A 14,727-nucleotide genomic window follows, 5' to 3' on the forward strand; every position below is an offset into this window, starting at 1 on the left:
ATTTTTTTAAATTATTTTCCATATAAAGGTAAATGTAACAAAATGTTGCTAATAGTATTTTTGTGTATTGCATGTCTAAAACAATTGCAGTGCGTCCTCTGATTCTTTGAACCCTGCATATTGTCCATTTGGTGATGGGTATGTTTTTCTTATTAGCTCCACTACACAGGAGGGAAGAACTTTCCTGTTGCCTGGGCCGAGCTTCTCTCCTTTCAGGGCCCATTCCATCACGATGCGATAGGCAACCAGCCTGTATTGTCTGAAATAGTAAACACAACATAAACATACTTGATATAACAATGACATAGTCTTTTGTAAGGACATAGCATCAACATAAATGGCAATGGCAGATGCGTATATACTGTATGTATGTATGTATGTATATATATTTATATATATATATATATAGATTTATATATATAGTAGTACACTTTGGGATTGTAAAAAATAAGTAGTTGCCTATTACCTGCACTCATACTAATGCATAAAATAAGCCCTAATTAGTCATTTGAAATTTGTACATTATAAGACTGTAAAATACTATAAAAAAGTACTTACTCTGAGGACAACTGACCGTTGGGTCCTGCTGGCCTGGGACGCTTCTTCCAGTTAATTTTCGGAATGTGGAAAAAGGTCTGCAAGACACCAGCATTCAGGATTGCAGGAAAGTCCTTGTGATTTGTGATGCAGACCGAAGCTGATACGCTGGCGTCCTCATCAATAGAAAGGTCTTGGATCTGTGGCATGATGAGATCAAATTCGTGGCAGCAGTAGGACTCCACTTCTGTCTGCATTAGTTCACACTTAAAACAAGTACACCACCATTTGTCGGCCACTCGATGTCTCACTGCAGCAGCTGTGGCTCCAGCTTCAACTTGTTCAACTTCTCTGTCCATCCTCTCTCTTTCTGTCCTTTCTAACTCCATCTGGCGTAACTCGTCATCTGTGTATTCAGGTTCGTAAAGATATCCTTTTGGCTGTGTGTCGAAGTCAATGTTGTCATCGTCGCTGCTGTAGTCAGACATGTTATCGTTCTCTTTACGAGTTGTAAACAAAGTGACACGTGCGCGGCTCCCAGCTGGCTGTAGGTAGCGGCAGCGCGCAGTGATATGACAGGGAAGAAAATAGTGCCAAGCCATTACGAGGTCTGACCTCTCCATAGACAGCGGTTTTGTGCTTCAAATATATCACTCTTTTGAACACATATTGATTTGAGAAGAAAAAAGCTTTATTGCCGTGACCCCAGCAAACTTGCCGGACTAATTTAATCTTGACAAAAACTGGACCGGAGCTCGGCTCACAGGACGCTGTCGCGGGTAAGTCATGGTCAATGCACCACACTGCTTATGGGGAAGCTATAGAGATTCATGTCTAAAATCCTGATCTAACCCTTTAAAAAAAAAATGGTGCACGATGCCCCTGATTATACTGCATGGATTTTATTTCTCCACTGCTTACGTTCACTTAAGACAGCGTGTGTTTGCGAAGATAATTATGGTATTTTTAGATTATTTTGTGTAAATATGTCTGTTCATGTGGTTTAAAACATGAACTGTGCGCTGTCTTTACAGTCTACATGTATTTGCTCACCTTCTGAAGCTTTGAGAAGCCTAGATAAGTCATAAATACTTAATACTGTATGTGACCATGTGTTTTTTTGAAGATTAATAACCATTTTCTGGATGAAAACATTCATAACACAATGACTAATAAGAATCTACTGAAATCTACTCCTATGCATATCACTGAATACATACAGGTCTGAAAAAAACATCATAGTATTACAGTCTGAGTAATATACAGTATATAGCATAGTAAGATTGTGAACACTAAAAAAAATTTTCATTCAATTTACTCAATTTTTTAAGGTAAGTGGTCGCAATCAATTTATTTAAGCTACATTTAAACAAAAACAAATTAGAAAAACAAAACAAACAAAAAACTTTTGTTTAAATGTAGCTTAAATAAATTGATTGCGACCACTTACCTTAAAAAAATTGAGTAAATTGAATGAATCATTTTTTCAGTGTACCACAAGGAAGGTAAAGTCGAAATGAAATAAAAATCAAAAAATGTTATATGTTTTGGAATACTATTGTTTTACAAATCACTTATCTGTGAGTTATTATTTATAAAAAATTCATGTTTCTTCATAATCTTTAATCAAAAATGCAAATCTCCTCAAAACGATCTCTTTACTTCAGTGCATACAGTATGGCAGGTGGGCGAGGCTCGAGAAAAGATTGCACCAATTAGCAACATGATCCAACTTCAAACAATCCAATCAATTCTCGATGGATGAAGTCCAGTCATATCTTTTTTTTTTATTTCAGTTGCTTTGCTATAATTACTACATATCACCATGATGTTAAAAACAGAGGCAGTCTTTGGTCTTTAAAAATTGCAGTATTTCCTGGCAAATAGCACAAATTGGCTTCTGTCTGATGTTGGTGAAGTATTTTGCTGTCCGTTCTGTTTTAAACAAGCAACATTACGTGTTTATTTTTCTATTTTGTTGCCCCTCTGGCGCGGTCACTTTCAACTTTTTCAACTTATAAGTTTTTCAGCGCTAGCGTGATCTTTTGGACGTTGATGATATTGCATTCTGAAATATTAACTGCTTTGTGGGCTGGATAAAAGTGCCCGACGGGCCCTAGTTTGGCCACCTCGAGGAATGTGTTGTTTGTGTTGTTCTAGGATTACACATTTTTTATTTGACCTAAAAAAAATGTGCAAAGCTAAAATCTAAAAGAGAACTAAACAAGCCCAGCTATCAATAATTGTAAAGAGACAGATGTGCTTTTCACTAAGAACTAGCAATAAACAGATATGAGCAAGGCCACGTGAAGTCAATGTCATCAGACCTGATCAGACTAAACAAGCTTCAGGTCATCTGGGAAACACACTGACCAAAAGAAAACCAAACAGAGATACGTCTTATCAGAAACACAGACAGCTGCATGTAGACTCATCTCACATCACAAGCCTCAGAAAACTGAAAAACCATTTGATATAAATGTAATATAACATTTGGAAATATGCATAGCAAGGTTTTTTTTTATCTTTGTAATCCTCAGTGGGGTAAAGTAGTTGAGTAAATGTATTTAGTCAAACTTTCCAAAAAGATATATAAAGCAATAGTTCATCCAAACATGAAAAATCACCACATACATATGTCCATCATCTTTTATAGAAACTATAAATAAAAATATGTTCTAGCTTTTCCAAGCTTTATGGCGTCCCCCTTCTGTCAAGCCCAAAGAATGTGCATCTATTCTTCATAAAAGTAAATCAAAACAGCTAATATAGGCCTTCTGAGGATAATCGATGCAATTTTGTACGAAGAATATCAATATTTAAAACATTATAAACTATAATAACTATCTTCCGGTAAATTCCAACAAACATTCACTAGATAGTAGCGTATGGTACAATGCGTAAGATCAGTAGAGAAAACACTGTCGCAAGAACCGTGTAATGTGAGATGTTTTAGCTACAGATACAATAACTCAATATCCTCCTGTCGTATATCAAAATCATTCGCCATTTTCTTTAAAATACTAATTTTAACTTGTGACTGGCATTGTTGTTTTGCCACCAGCTCTGTGCCTCCGCCCCGTGTTCGTCACTACGCCATTGCATCACTACGCAGAAAACCTATGACAATGTGTGATCACTACGCTATGGCTGAATTTACAATGCAAATCCTAATGCCCAATCCAATTTGTTGCCTGTATCCGATTTTTTTTTTTTGACAACCCGCCTATATCATCTTTTAACAGCGATTTGTATCCAATATCAGTATTTACACTATACACTTGGCAAACAATTCAGAGTAGGCATACTGACCCTGAACAGCTTAAACCTCAGAGAAGGTAAAATGTTGCGATATGACACAGACAAAATGATTACAAAAGATTACAGAGCTTTATTTTCGTCATCTTAGCGTTGCTAAACATAGTCTTGTGATCGCTGGTGGCGTCCACCTGAGTTGATGTCATTTGCCAGGGTTGTATTTTCGATTGATGCACGACACGTCTGCGGATGGGAATATCCAATCTGCCCACTCACATTGTGGACACAAATGCATGTATCCAATTCATATCCAATTTATTTCCACATATGAATGAGGCTTGAAACTGAGAATACCGTATTTCATATTCGATCTGTGCCACTTGAATCATTGTTGGAATTGAGTCACTTCAAAAATGCAGTGTAAATGCAGCCTAAATATCTCTAGTGAATGCAGAGGAGTCTAAGATGGTGTTGTTACCATAAGCTAGTTATTTTTATTTGTAAAGTTTTAAATACCAATATTTTTCTTACAAAATCACATCAGTTACATTCTTTGGACTTGAAGAAAGTGGACCCCATTTTTTAATTTGATAAAGATTGGAAAAGCTAGGACATTTTCTAAAGTAACTGAAAATGTGTTCATCTGAAAACGATGGACATATGTATCTAAGATGGCTTGAAGGTGAGTAAATCATGAGATAATTTTCATTTTTGGCCAAAATATCTCTTTAAGTATAGTAACTCAGAATCAGTGATGATACCTTTGCAATAATGCAACTTCTACTCCTTACTTGACAAATAAATATACAGTATGAACTCTTTACTCCACTACATTTTAACTGAAAACAACCGTTACTTATTACACTTTGCACCATAGGCTTACTGTACAGAAACACTGCATTCACTGCTTTGGCATGTTGCTGTAATACATCCATCATTTTGGTCTGGATAAGACATCAGATATTTACCCAGAAATAGGGCATTTACATTGGCCTCATTGTACTTAAATTGTTAAATTTCCAGAAAAAAATAAAGTAATGTCTACTGTCTTAAATCTAAAGACCACTTAATTATTCTGGTAAAAACAGATTCTGCAATAACTACAGACATTTTAAGTTTTTTAAGACATTTAAGATGTTAATCGTATTGTGTTCTGAGGTGATGTGTGAGAGAACTAAAAAGTGAAATCTTTATAATTCCTTAATCATCCGATCGTAGATAACGTTATACATACAGATATCTGGGCCCTCGTCCGAACCGTCCGGGCAGTCCTTCTCCCCATCACACCGCCAGCCTTTTGAGATACACGTCACCTGATCCCTGCATACAAACTGTTTGGGGCTGCAGGTTTTTGGAGCTACAAAATAAAGAAAAGCCAGAATATATATATAATGAGCAAATGTGTTGATGCATTTTGCTTTTCAGTAACATTTTTAAAGGCTTGAAAACATTGAAAAACTGCTGCAGTTTTCCGCTGAAGGCGGCACTTGGGGGAATTTGCAAAACTCTGTTAAGAATAAAACTCAATATAGTGGAGTTAGAAAATTAGGCCTTTGCCTTTTAAAGCGTATGGAGCCCCTAAGGAGACATGGAGAAAAAATTAAGTAAAGTTTAGTTTGACGTGAGCATGCAAAACAAAACTTGAAAAAAAAAATTCTGCACATGAAGGTTTCACGTGAGCACATGAAGGTTTATTCTCTCATTTAAAGTGAATTTTATTGACACATTGAAAGTATACTGTAAAAAAATTCCGTAGAAATTGCAGCTGGGTTGCCGGTAACTTACCGTAGATTTAAATTTATGTTTTTTACTGGCAACATTTTGTTCAAAGTTAAATGAACATTAAACATTTACAAGTCTTTGTCTTTATAGAGTAAAACTAAAAAACAGCATCAAGCAAAACATTCTGGAAAACAAAAACGGCAGAAAAAAACAGAAAAAGGTTGATGATGATTTCTGGTTCCCAGAATGCTTTGCATGAGGCTGTTATTGTATAGTTTTATTCTGTAAAGATAAAGACTTGTTAATATTTAAAATGTATTTAACTTTGAACAAACTCTTGCCAGTAAATAACATAAATTTAAATTTACGGTAAATTACCGGCAACCCAGCTGCAATAACATTGAACTTTCTACGGAATTTTTTTACAGTGAGGTGTTACTCCCCACAGTAAAAAAATGATGTGATATACAGTAAGTCATGACAACATATCATCATTGTTGAGCTGAAATCTTGTATGTCCAAAACCGCTACTTTCAGGAAATTTTTTGAGGTAGTGTTTGGTTCCAAAACGCAATAAACGCCATTTAAAAAAAATAGTTACTGCCAAAATCATTAGGCTATTGTATCTGGTCATATTTAAAAAGTCAATTCTTCATTTTACGCAAAATCTGATATCCGCCGTGTTATTCTTTTCTTCGCGCAAACAGCAGTCTTCCTTTTCACCAAAATGCAATAAATCCACTCAAGAACTTGCAGCGCACCATTCCACGCATTGCCAACAACAATGGCAGCGTGTTGAATAGTTTTCCTTATCTACTTTGTACTTCAAGATCAACAAACAAACAAACAAAAACAAAAAAAAAACATTTTGATGGCATTGATAAACCTGTGGTGGTTTTCTGTGGCGGGGAAGAAACGTAACGTAAGCCATCAAAATCTAATAATTTACGAGAAAGGCACTCGAGTAAAAGAAAAATGCCGGCTGTTGCTTGTTCTGACACGACAGCATCGTGCTTCAGTCATGCTAACACATTGACCCCAGGGGATCTTATACAAAAAACTTTCCATTATTTTACTTTAATTCAACGGAAATCGAGCAGGACCAAAACATTTTACAGCGGATTGCTGTCAAAAAAGTTCAGCGATGACGTCCCAGGGATGACAGCAGCAATGACAGTGTTCTTAATATGACAAAGTAAGTGTTTTGATTAATGCCATTAGTGTTTATTTTTTTAACCAGTGTATACCACTAGTCAACTAAATTAATATAACATGGCAAAGATGAATGCACATTTATTTATTAATTCAATAGATTTATAGCATTTTGAAACCAAAAACTTTTTTTAATAATAATAAAGTTTTTATAATAAATCTTTGAAAATCTAATTATGGATTTGAATTTGTAATGTTATTATAACCTAAAGATGCTATGTGAAAGTTTGTAACAAAAAATAGTGGTTTTCATCTTGTCACTTTCTTGGTATAGAAAATAAACTTTTACCCAAATTTGTCAAAATGTATTTATTGCGTTTTGGAACCAAACTCTTCATTTCTTTAAAATAATTAAACACAACTTTGTTGATGTAGTGGTTTAATATATGGTCAGACATTTGCAAATGTCATTATAACAGTTTGACAGCAACCCAATTTTAAACCTGCTTGGTCTGCTTCTATTGAAGACATTGGTTTTCCCAAAGGAATTTTTAAAATGGCAAAATGAATGGCGAAGAAACTTTCAGAAGCCAAGTCCATGGAAAAGACTTCAAAGCAAACATCTCTTTCCTGCTTCTCTCCTGACACTACATGTTTGGATTCAGAGCAGCATGCCTCCACATATCCAGGTCAATGTTCCCATACCGGTGTCAGTGATGCAATGAGTCTGGAGGCCATCAAAAGACATCTTGTTCTGGTTCGGCTGCAGAAGGTGCAAAAAACATGACTGCTTTTCATTGGTAAACTATTTGGATTCAAGTGCAAATTCATTCCAGACCCTTTTCTCAAAGGAGCTCAAAAAACATAGTCCACTATCTGTACAGTAGCTCTAGACATAAACATCAAGAGAAGCAGACCAGATTATCAACTCAAACTTCCTCTCAGTCTCTCCGTCTCTCTCTCTCTCTCTCAGCATCGGAAGCTAAAGGTGGAAACTCGAGAGTATTATGACACAGATTAGTCTGCTTCACTGATAATGATTATTACTGCTGTGAGCTAAAGAACAGACATTTAAATCTGGATTTACTGTGAACTTTATTATTATTACACCTGTGAATTTTAGATTAAAACCTGTATGGAGAAAATGGTTCATGCAATACATTTGGCCTTTAATTACTTTTACACCTTTTTTCATACAGTATAAACAGTGTGTGTGCTTTTCCTGAAAGAAAACAACATAAACTGCATGTCAACTTAACCCGGAAACTAAAACAATGAAAACAATATTGTTAAAGTAAGTTTTTAAACTTGACACTAGAGTATAATAGTGTATAATCTACAATCTGCTCACAGAAATAGCAGCACTAACATTACAAAATATATAACTTGCCAAAAATGTTAGTGGCAGGTTTCTTTATATAAACTTTGACCAATGATTATTTTAGGGCAGTCCATGGCTGCAAAGACATGAAGTGTCTTTATGCGGCTTTCTGACAGTAAGAGGTTAGTGTGCGCGCACACATATAGGCTAACTCCAAAACCAAAGACTTACTATTACAACTAAGGCATTCTGCATGCCTCATATTGTATTACAGATGTATTATTTTTAATACATTTTAAATGTATTTCTATAAGTGTGCTTGCATAATCTAATATGATTATTTTTATGTAATGTAATAAAAGTGAACACGTTTCTTGACAGGGAAAAGTTTGTAAAATTACTTGATTTTTGCCTTAAATTGAACTGAACCCAGCATACTGAATTTATTCTGCCTATGTCTGTTTACATTAGACTAGAGGGAAGATCAGAAAAAAAACACAACAAGTTTAAAATGTTAATTTTTTTCAATTACTTGCATTTTGAAGTTTTAAAAACGAAACAGGTTGTACATTAATGTGGTAACATTAATCACCAGATGGAGCCCTCACCCGAAAACATATCACGCTCCATATCCTTTACCGTAACTTTTTTTTGTTAACTGTAAATTAACAGCTACACTTCCAAACACACATTGTGAATTCCTGGATTACTGATTTTGTCTTGGTTGCCTGTTGGGACAGTTCGATCTTCGATCCCTTTTCCTGTTGAATTGAATTGGTTATTCAGATTAAACTGAAACCAGCAAGTCTTATGCTGCGTTTACACTAGCCGCGTTTGAGGTGCCTTGATGTTGAGTGACTCCGGGCGGGGCTGCCGCCACAGCAGCAAGCAGGCTCCTGATTGGTTAACGCGCCGCAAAAATCCGCCAAAGTTCAAGTTTTTCAACTTGGGCGTCAGCCGCAAATTCGCGTCAAACCAACAATCCACAAAAAGCACCATTTGCGCGTACCGCACCAGACACTTAATTCGCGCCATTCGCGCAAATGAGATGGAATCGGGAATCGTGTCTACCGCGCCACGCTACATTCACGTCGCGAGACCTCCAGACGCATGTCAACGCATCTTCACATTGACTTAACATTGAAATCACTCACGCTTGACGCCTCTACTGAGGCTGGTGTAAATGCAGCATTAGAGCTCCAGGCCATCTACGCATACCAAAATGATATTTAAGGCCTACAAGCAGCCAGCAAACATTTAAGGGCGCACTCAAATTTGGGCTCACTCAACCAAACCCTGCCCAAGTGTGATTGTCCCCCCTCCCTACTCTCCCAGGAGCATGCACTCACACTATACTTTGAGCGATCCGAGCCCGGGCACGCTTTTGTCATAGGATGCGATTGTTTTGAAGAAAACAAGTAAGCGTTCTCTTTACACTGGAGCCCATCGTGATGTTGAGTCTGTCATTTGGTGCGCAATGACACACAGCCCTCTCACATGCCTATCATATTGCTTAGTTGATCCGTCACATGTGCAGCTCAGACATTCACGTAACCCTGCTGCGTGATCAGAACATTCGCGCTACCAGATTAATGTAGAGTTTCTGTTGAGAAACGTCAAGGCTCTCTATGACAATGTAGAATTCAACTAACAGTACAACCACAGATTAAGTTGTTAAGACTAAAAGTTCATAGCTTGTTACAAATCTACACTAATGCAAAATTGAAAGCAATGGATTGACATATCGATTTATATATTTATTTGAAAATGATAGCAGAGCTCTGTTGTGTATCAGTTTCTTAACATTGCTGGTATAAAGGTTTTGGAAATGCCAGGCATGTGATGTTCACTTGTATCTTAAGGAACTAGGAATCAGACACAAATTTTTCTGCTAAATGTTTGTGTACAAAAATTTACATTTGATACCTATTATTTAGATTTAGATTTTATTGTACTCTATTTTGTTATAAACTCTTTCCCCGCCATTGACGAGTTAATTCGTCAATTAAGTTCAAATGCTTCCCTGCCAATGACTGCAATACAGCTCTTCTGCAACTTATACAACCCAGAAGTAATGCCTCGCGTGAAAGAGAAAGAACTCTGTGTATGTTTTTGAGGATCACTCTGCATCTGATCTCTATCAAAAGTCCTTCACAAAAATGTAATTATCTCAGCTTTTTGCTCAAAATGTTTTGTTTTTGAAGAAACCTACCCATATTTGAGAGGTGATAAGAAGATAACTAATGAAGGTAGGATGAAATGTTTTTTGGTGAAAGCAGAGGGTCTGTTCTTTCATTTGATATATTGTATGTTTATATATTTAAAAAAAATAACATTTCCTAGAAGGCAAAAAAATTGGTGAAAATCATAAAAAAGCTGGCACTGACTTGCAACTTTAAAAAAAAATGTTGGCAGGTGATCTCCTGGCTTTCTATGCCATTTTGCATGTGTTCAATACTTATTCTCTGTGTCATTTCACTTTATTATGACTCAACTTGTATACTTAAATGTTCTGATTTCTTTGTATGAATTCAATATTTGGCTTGATGGCTACATCTGGTGGAAATTTTGTGTCAATAGCCCACTTAGAAATCCCCTTACTGATAAAAATGCTGATGTGTTAAATACTTATTTTCCCCACTGTATATAGCCCCTTTTCAATGGACTGTCTGCCTAAAGCCGCAATCTCCCGTCTACAAATTGTACAAAATGCTTCTCACTAGTACTTAAAACTTCTCCACGGACTCCACCTCCGTCACTCAACACCCAGGTTCCACCCAGGGCTTCCTCCTTTGGACATTCTTTTTCTTTTTTTGCCCCAACATCACTGCGGTGTAGCTTTTGTTATGGCACGAGTTGTGCCTAGGGTAAGTCGCGCTCACCTGTTCCTCATTTGTTTGATTACTCTGTTCATCTGTGTCTTGTTAGGTTACTCATCAGTTCTGTGTACTTATACTCCTGCCTTAGGGGCCAACCACACCAAAAGCGTTTTAAACACTTGGGCTGTTTTTCAATATGCATTCTTCAGCGATCTTGGTCCTTGTGTTCTCGCTCTACGTCATCATTAACAGTCGAAGTTCAATTCCAATTCTCAAGAACACAGTACAGAGGACGCATGAAAACACCCGGATGTGATCTTGATATCGAGGATGCATCGAGTGCAGACTTGCGCGCTGAAATCTGGGGAGGTCGGGGTGACCAATCGCACATATCTCAATTCTCACAAGTGCGTTGTGTTCTCGCAACCTTTTGAGTTCATTCTTACAAGGTCACCTGGCAAGACCAGTCTTCATGAGAACGCAAGTTCGCTCTTTGCTTTCTTGGAATTGAGAAACAGCCTTGGAAATGCAAAGCAAATTTCCAGGAAATTTTTATTTAAAAAATATATAAACATACAAATATATCAAATAAAATAACAGACCCTCTGCTTTCAAACAAACAAACAAAACAGGGAAAAAGTGTCATCCCATTATTTTTTTCTCTCTGCTTTTAAACTCTTAAAAAAGTTTAGCAAAAAGCTGAAATATTTGGATTTTTTGAAAGAATTTTGTTAGATTCAGAACGGTTATCAAAACACACACAGAGTTTAAAATGAGTAATTCTTTTGCTTCAGTTTTATTATAAATTGGGTAAGTGCGGCATTTAGTGGATAATCGCAGTATTACAGATTAACATAAAACCTCATCAGGGACACGGTTTTTTCCATGCAAATGTTTTCTCTTAATTGACGAGATAACTCGTCAATGGTGGGAAAAGTGTTAAAAAAGAGCAGATCGGCGCTGCTTTTTATATTGCAAGGCAACCACAACGCAGCTTATAAGCAACTGCCATAAACGCGTATGTGTGATCGGCCCCTAAGGGCCCCTACCTTTGTGTTTACATGTAGTGTTGTGTTGGTTTCTAAGTAAAAGTGAGTTATCTCTTCATCTCTGTTGCCTTTTTCCCCCCTACCATAATCATGACACTATATATGTCATATGGGACTCAAAATGTTGGCGATCCAGAAAGCACATAAATAAATTTACCACTAAGTAAGTTGAAAATATTAATTGGTTTCTCTCACACACCCTTTATTTAACTTCAAAAGACTATCTATTTATTATCATCTGTTTTATTATGTAACATGTTGAGTCTCATACAAGTGATATTTTTATACAAATCTTTTTTGTGTTCAGCAGAAGAGAAAATAATTCATAGTGTCTGGTATGGCATGATGTTTTCTACCTGCTTAAGAGTTTTTTCTTTCTTTAGTAGATTAACAGAAGGTCTTGCCATAAGTCTGAAACATTCCTGAGTGAAAATGCCCAGTAAATCTTACATCAGCTGATCAGTTTGTGGATAAACCAGTACAATACAAAAAACTGTCTCTTATAATAATCATAAATAATATACAATTGTTGTACATTGAGACTGAAGTATACACATTATGTTATAGGTATGATTTGATGTATTTATATATATATACAGTTTAGCCAGTTTTTAACCTAGTTTTTAACCTAGGATAAATGTTTTATTTGTGGTTTTTGTTTTTAAGTGTGAAGATGCGTATTAACACTTATGTCTTTACAGTTGTGGTTTTACGTGTTTTTACCTAAAAGTACATATCAAAATTGCCGATCTCAGATTCTTTCTCAGTGATAAAATGTGGTTTTGAAGTAAGTTTTTGTTGTTGTATTATGCACTCAGTCTAAAGGTAATACTATCTGTCTATTTTGAAAATGTAATAAGCAGATTACCTAAATGCATAAAGGTATTCATAGTCAGGCAGCGCATTATGTTTTAAGTGTCTGGTATTTTTGTAATCTTGAAAAACTTCCATTCTTTCCAACTTACAAGCCGATCACAATGGACAATGGTGACACAATCTGATATAATACTGAAGCAACAGCGACCAAAGTAAACAATGTTTGAGACAAATAAAATTAAGGGCCAGATTTACTAACAGCTTGCACCAGCGCAAACTATTATTTTGTGGTTAAATAACGACTGTCTGGATTTACTAAAGAAGCGCAGTCTATAATTAGAAAGGTCTGCTCTAGTTATTTTTGCTACTGACCTTATTAAATATGCATTTCTAGGAGTTTCCCTTTCAGACGCAAAATTTACAGGAGGAGATTATTTAAATGATTCACGCAACGTGATTTACTCATGTTTGCGCATGTGATATGACTGGTCCATTATTTAATACCGAAATAAAACTTGTCTTGAATCGTTTTGTGATTTTAGTTGATAAAAGAGGCATCAGAGAGTGTGGTATATGGCAGATTGTTTTAACATATAACTGTTTTTTTGGAATGCCAGAGGAACATCTTATTCAAAAACATTGTTTGCAAAGCCATTTTTTTATTTGCTGGAGGAAATAAAGGAATCAGTAGGAGAAGTCATACAATAGCAGATGTTTCAAAACTTTTTGTAAACCTTCACTTTTCAGTGTACTATGGCTTTGTTAACTGTGATGTCCATGGTGCTGAACTCAAGCGCATCAGGCGTTAGTAGATCACGCGCAACTCATTAGCTCTGCTTATTTGCGACCCTGAACTAATTTGCGCTGCTTTTAGTAGATTGCGTTATTCATTATCAAAATCATCTGTTGCGCCTGTGTTTTTTAATTTGTGCCTTTTTAGTAAGTAACCCGCAATACCACTCCCATCGGCGCTTTTTTGGAATTGCGCTCTCATGCTAATTTGCGGTTTAGTAAATCTGGCCCTACGTCTATGTTTCGATCGTCCTGTTTTATGCTCATTTTGGAAACACAAAATTTCTAATAAAAATCCCTTAATTCAAGCTCCATCTTATCATATAGATCTTATCACCCCTTTGCATCTACAAGATTTTTATGATGCACTGACAAGGCTCTTTTTTTCTGTCCCTTGTTCCCATTTGAAAACTAAGGGTGACAGAGCCTTTCAGTCGCTCTCCCTAGACTGGCTCCTTCCATTACCATTTTTAAATCAAGGCTAAAAGCATATCCTTTCACCTTGGCATTTTAATTTTATTTCATTGTTTTGTTATTGTTTTCTTTGTTTTTTTATTTTCCTTTTTCGTTTAAGTTTAGTTTACATTGTTAAGCACTTTGGATAGCTTTGCTATGTTGAAATGTGCTTTATAAATAAAATTTACTTAAAGGTATAGCAGAAGATTTTCGTTTTCCGGGTGGATCATCAAGACTATTGGTCATCCCAGATGTCAATCATTCTGAATATATGTTGACGTATAACCGTCGTACGTGCTCGCCTCTAGGTTCGCTTGCTGCACATGCGCACTTTCACGTGTATGTGTGTTGTGCTACGGTTTCAACCATTCATTGAAGCTCGTGTTCTCGCTGTGTTTTTTTTTTCAAAATGTCTGAGGGTCGCAAGAGAAAAACTGTCTACGAATTGTATGACAAGAAGAGAAAGGACTATAAAGAAAGAAACAAGACCAGAATGTTTATGGGAGACTATTTCACACGCTGGCGTGAGCTAAAAGGACAGGTTGGGCTTTCCACGCGAAGTTTCTACTGGAAAGGTACATTTTGTCATGCTATTTGGAGAAATCCATTTAAAATCACTGCTAGTAAAAGTTGATGTAAGCTATGATTAGCGATGCTAGCCCTGGCACAAGTCACGAACCGCACAGACACGGTAAACATGCCGACAGAAACTTGTAAACAGAGCGAAGAGAAGAACTGAGCTCCTGCATGTTCTCTCTCTGTCTCGTGCACGCGTTTAACAGGCGTTCCCTCTCGGGAGAAGGGA

General features: G+C 36.4%; 2 protein-coding genes across 2 annotated transcripts in view; both read right to left on the bottom strand.

Annotated features, from left to right (window-relative positions):
• The window catches only part of LOC129428110 (low-density lipoprotein receptor-related protein 1), a 216,796-nt gene that overhangs the window by 184,446 nt on the left and 17,623 nt on the right, over positions 1–14,727 (bottom strand). The window contains exon 2 of the mRNA XM_073875764.1: positions 5,030–5,152. Within this exon, the coding sequence (XP_073731865.1) occupies positions 5,030–5,152 (123 nt within the window). The remainder of the gene's footprint in view (positions 1–5,029; positions 5,153–14,727) is intronic.
• On the bottom strand, positions 76–1,374 carry LOC141369436 (uncharacterized). Its single transcript, XM_073875766.1, has 2 exons — positions 559–1,374; positions 76–259 (listed from the first exon to the last, which is right to left on the bottom strand). Exons 1-2 carry the CDS (start codon positions 1,158–1,160, stop codon positions 76–78), a joined length of 786 nt encoding a protein of 261 aa, XP_073731867.1. The 5' UTR covers positions 1,161–1,374.

The sequence above is a fragment of the Misgurnus anguillicaudatus genome, chromosome 14 (genome assembly GCF_027580225.2).
Source record: "Misgurnus anguillicaudatus chromosome 14, ASM2758022v2, whole genome shotgun sequence".
In the NCBI taxonomy this organism is placed as follows: Eukaryota; Metazoa; Chordata; class Actinopteri; order Cypriniformes; family Cobitidae; genus Misgurnus; species Misgurnus anguillicaudatus.

Coding starts and splice junctions, on each gene's coding strand:
- LOC141369436 (XM_073875766.1), bottom strand. CDS start 1,160: ATGGAGAGGTCAGACCTCGTAATGGCTTGGCACTATTTTCTTCCCTGT. Junction 260..558: donor AACGGTCAGTTGTCCTCAGA/GTAAGTACTTTT, acceptor TTACTATTTCAG/ACAATACAGGCTGGTTGCCT.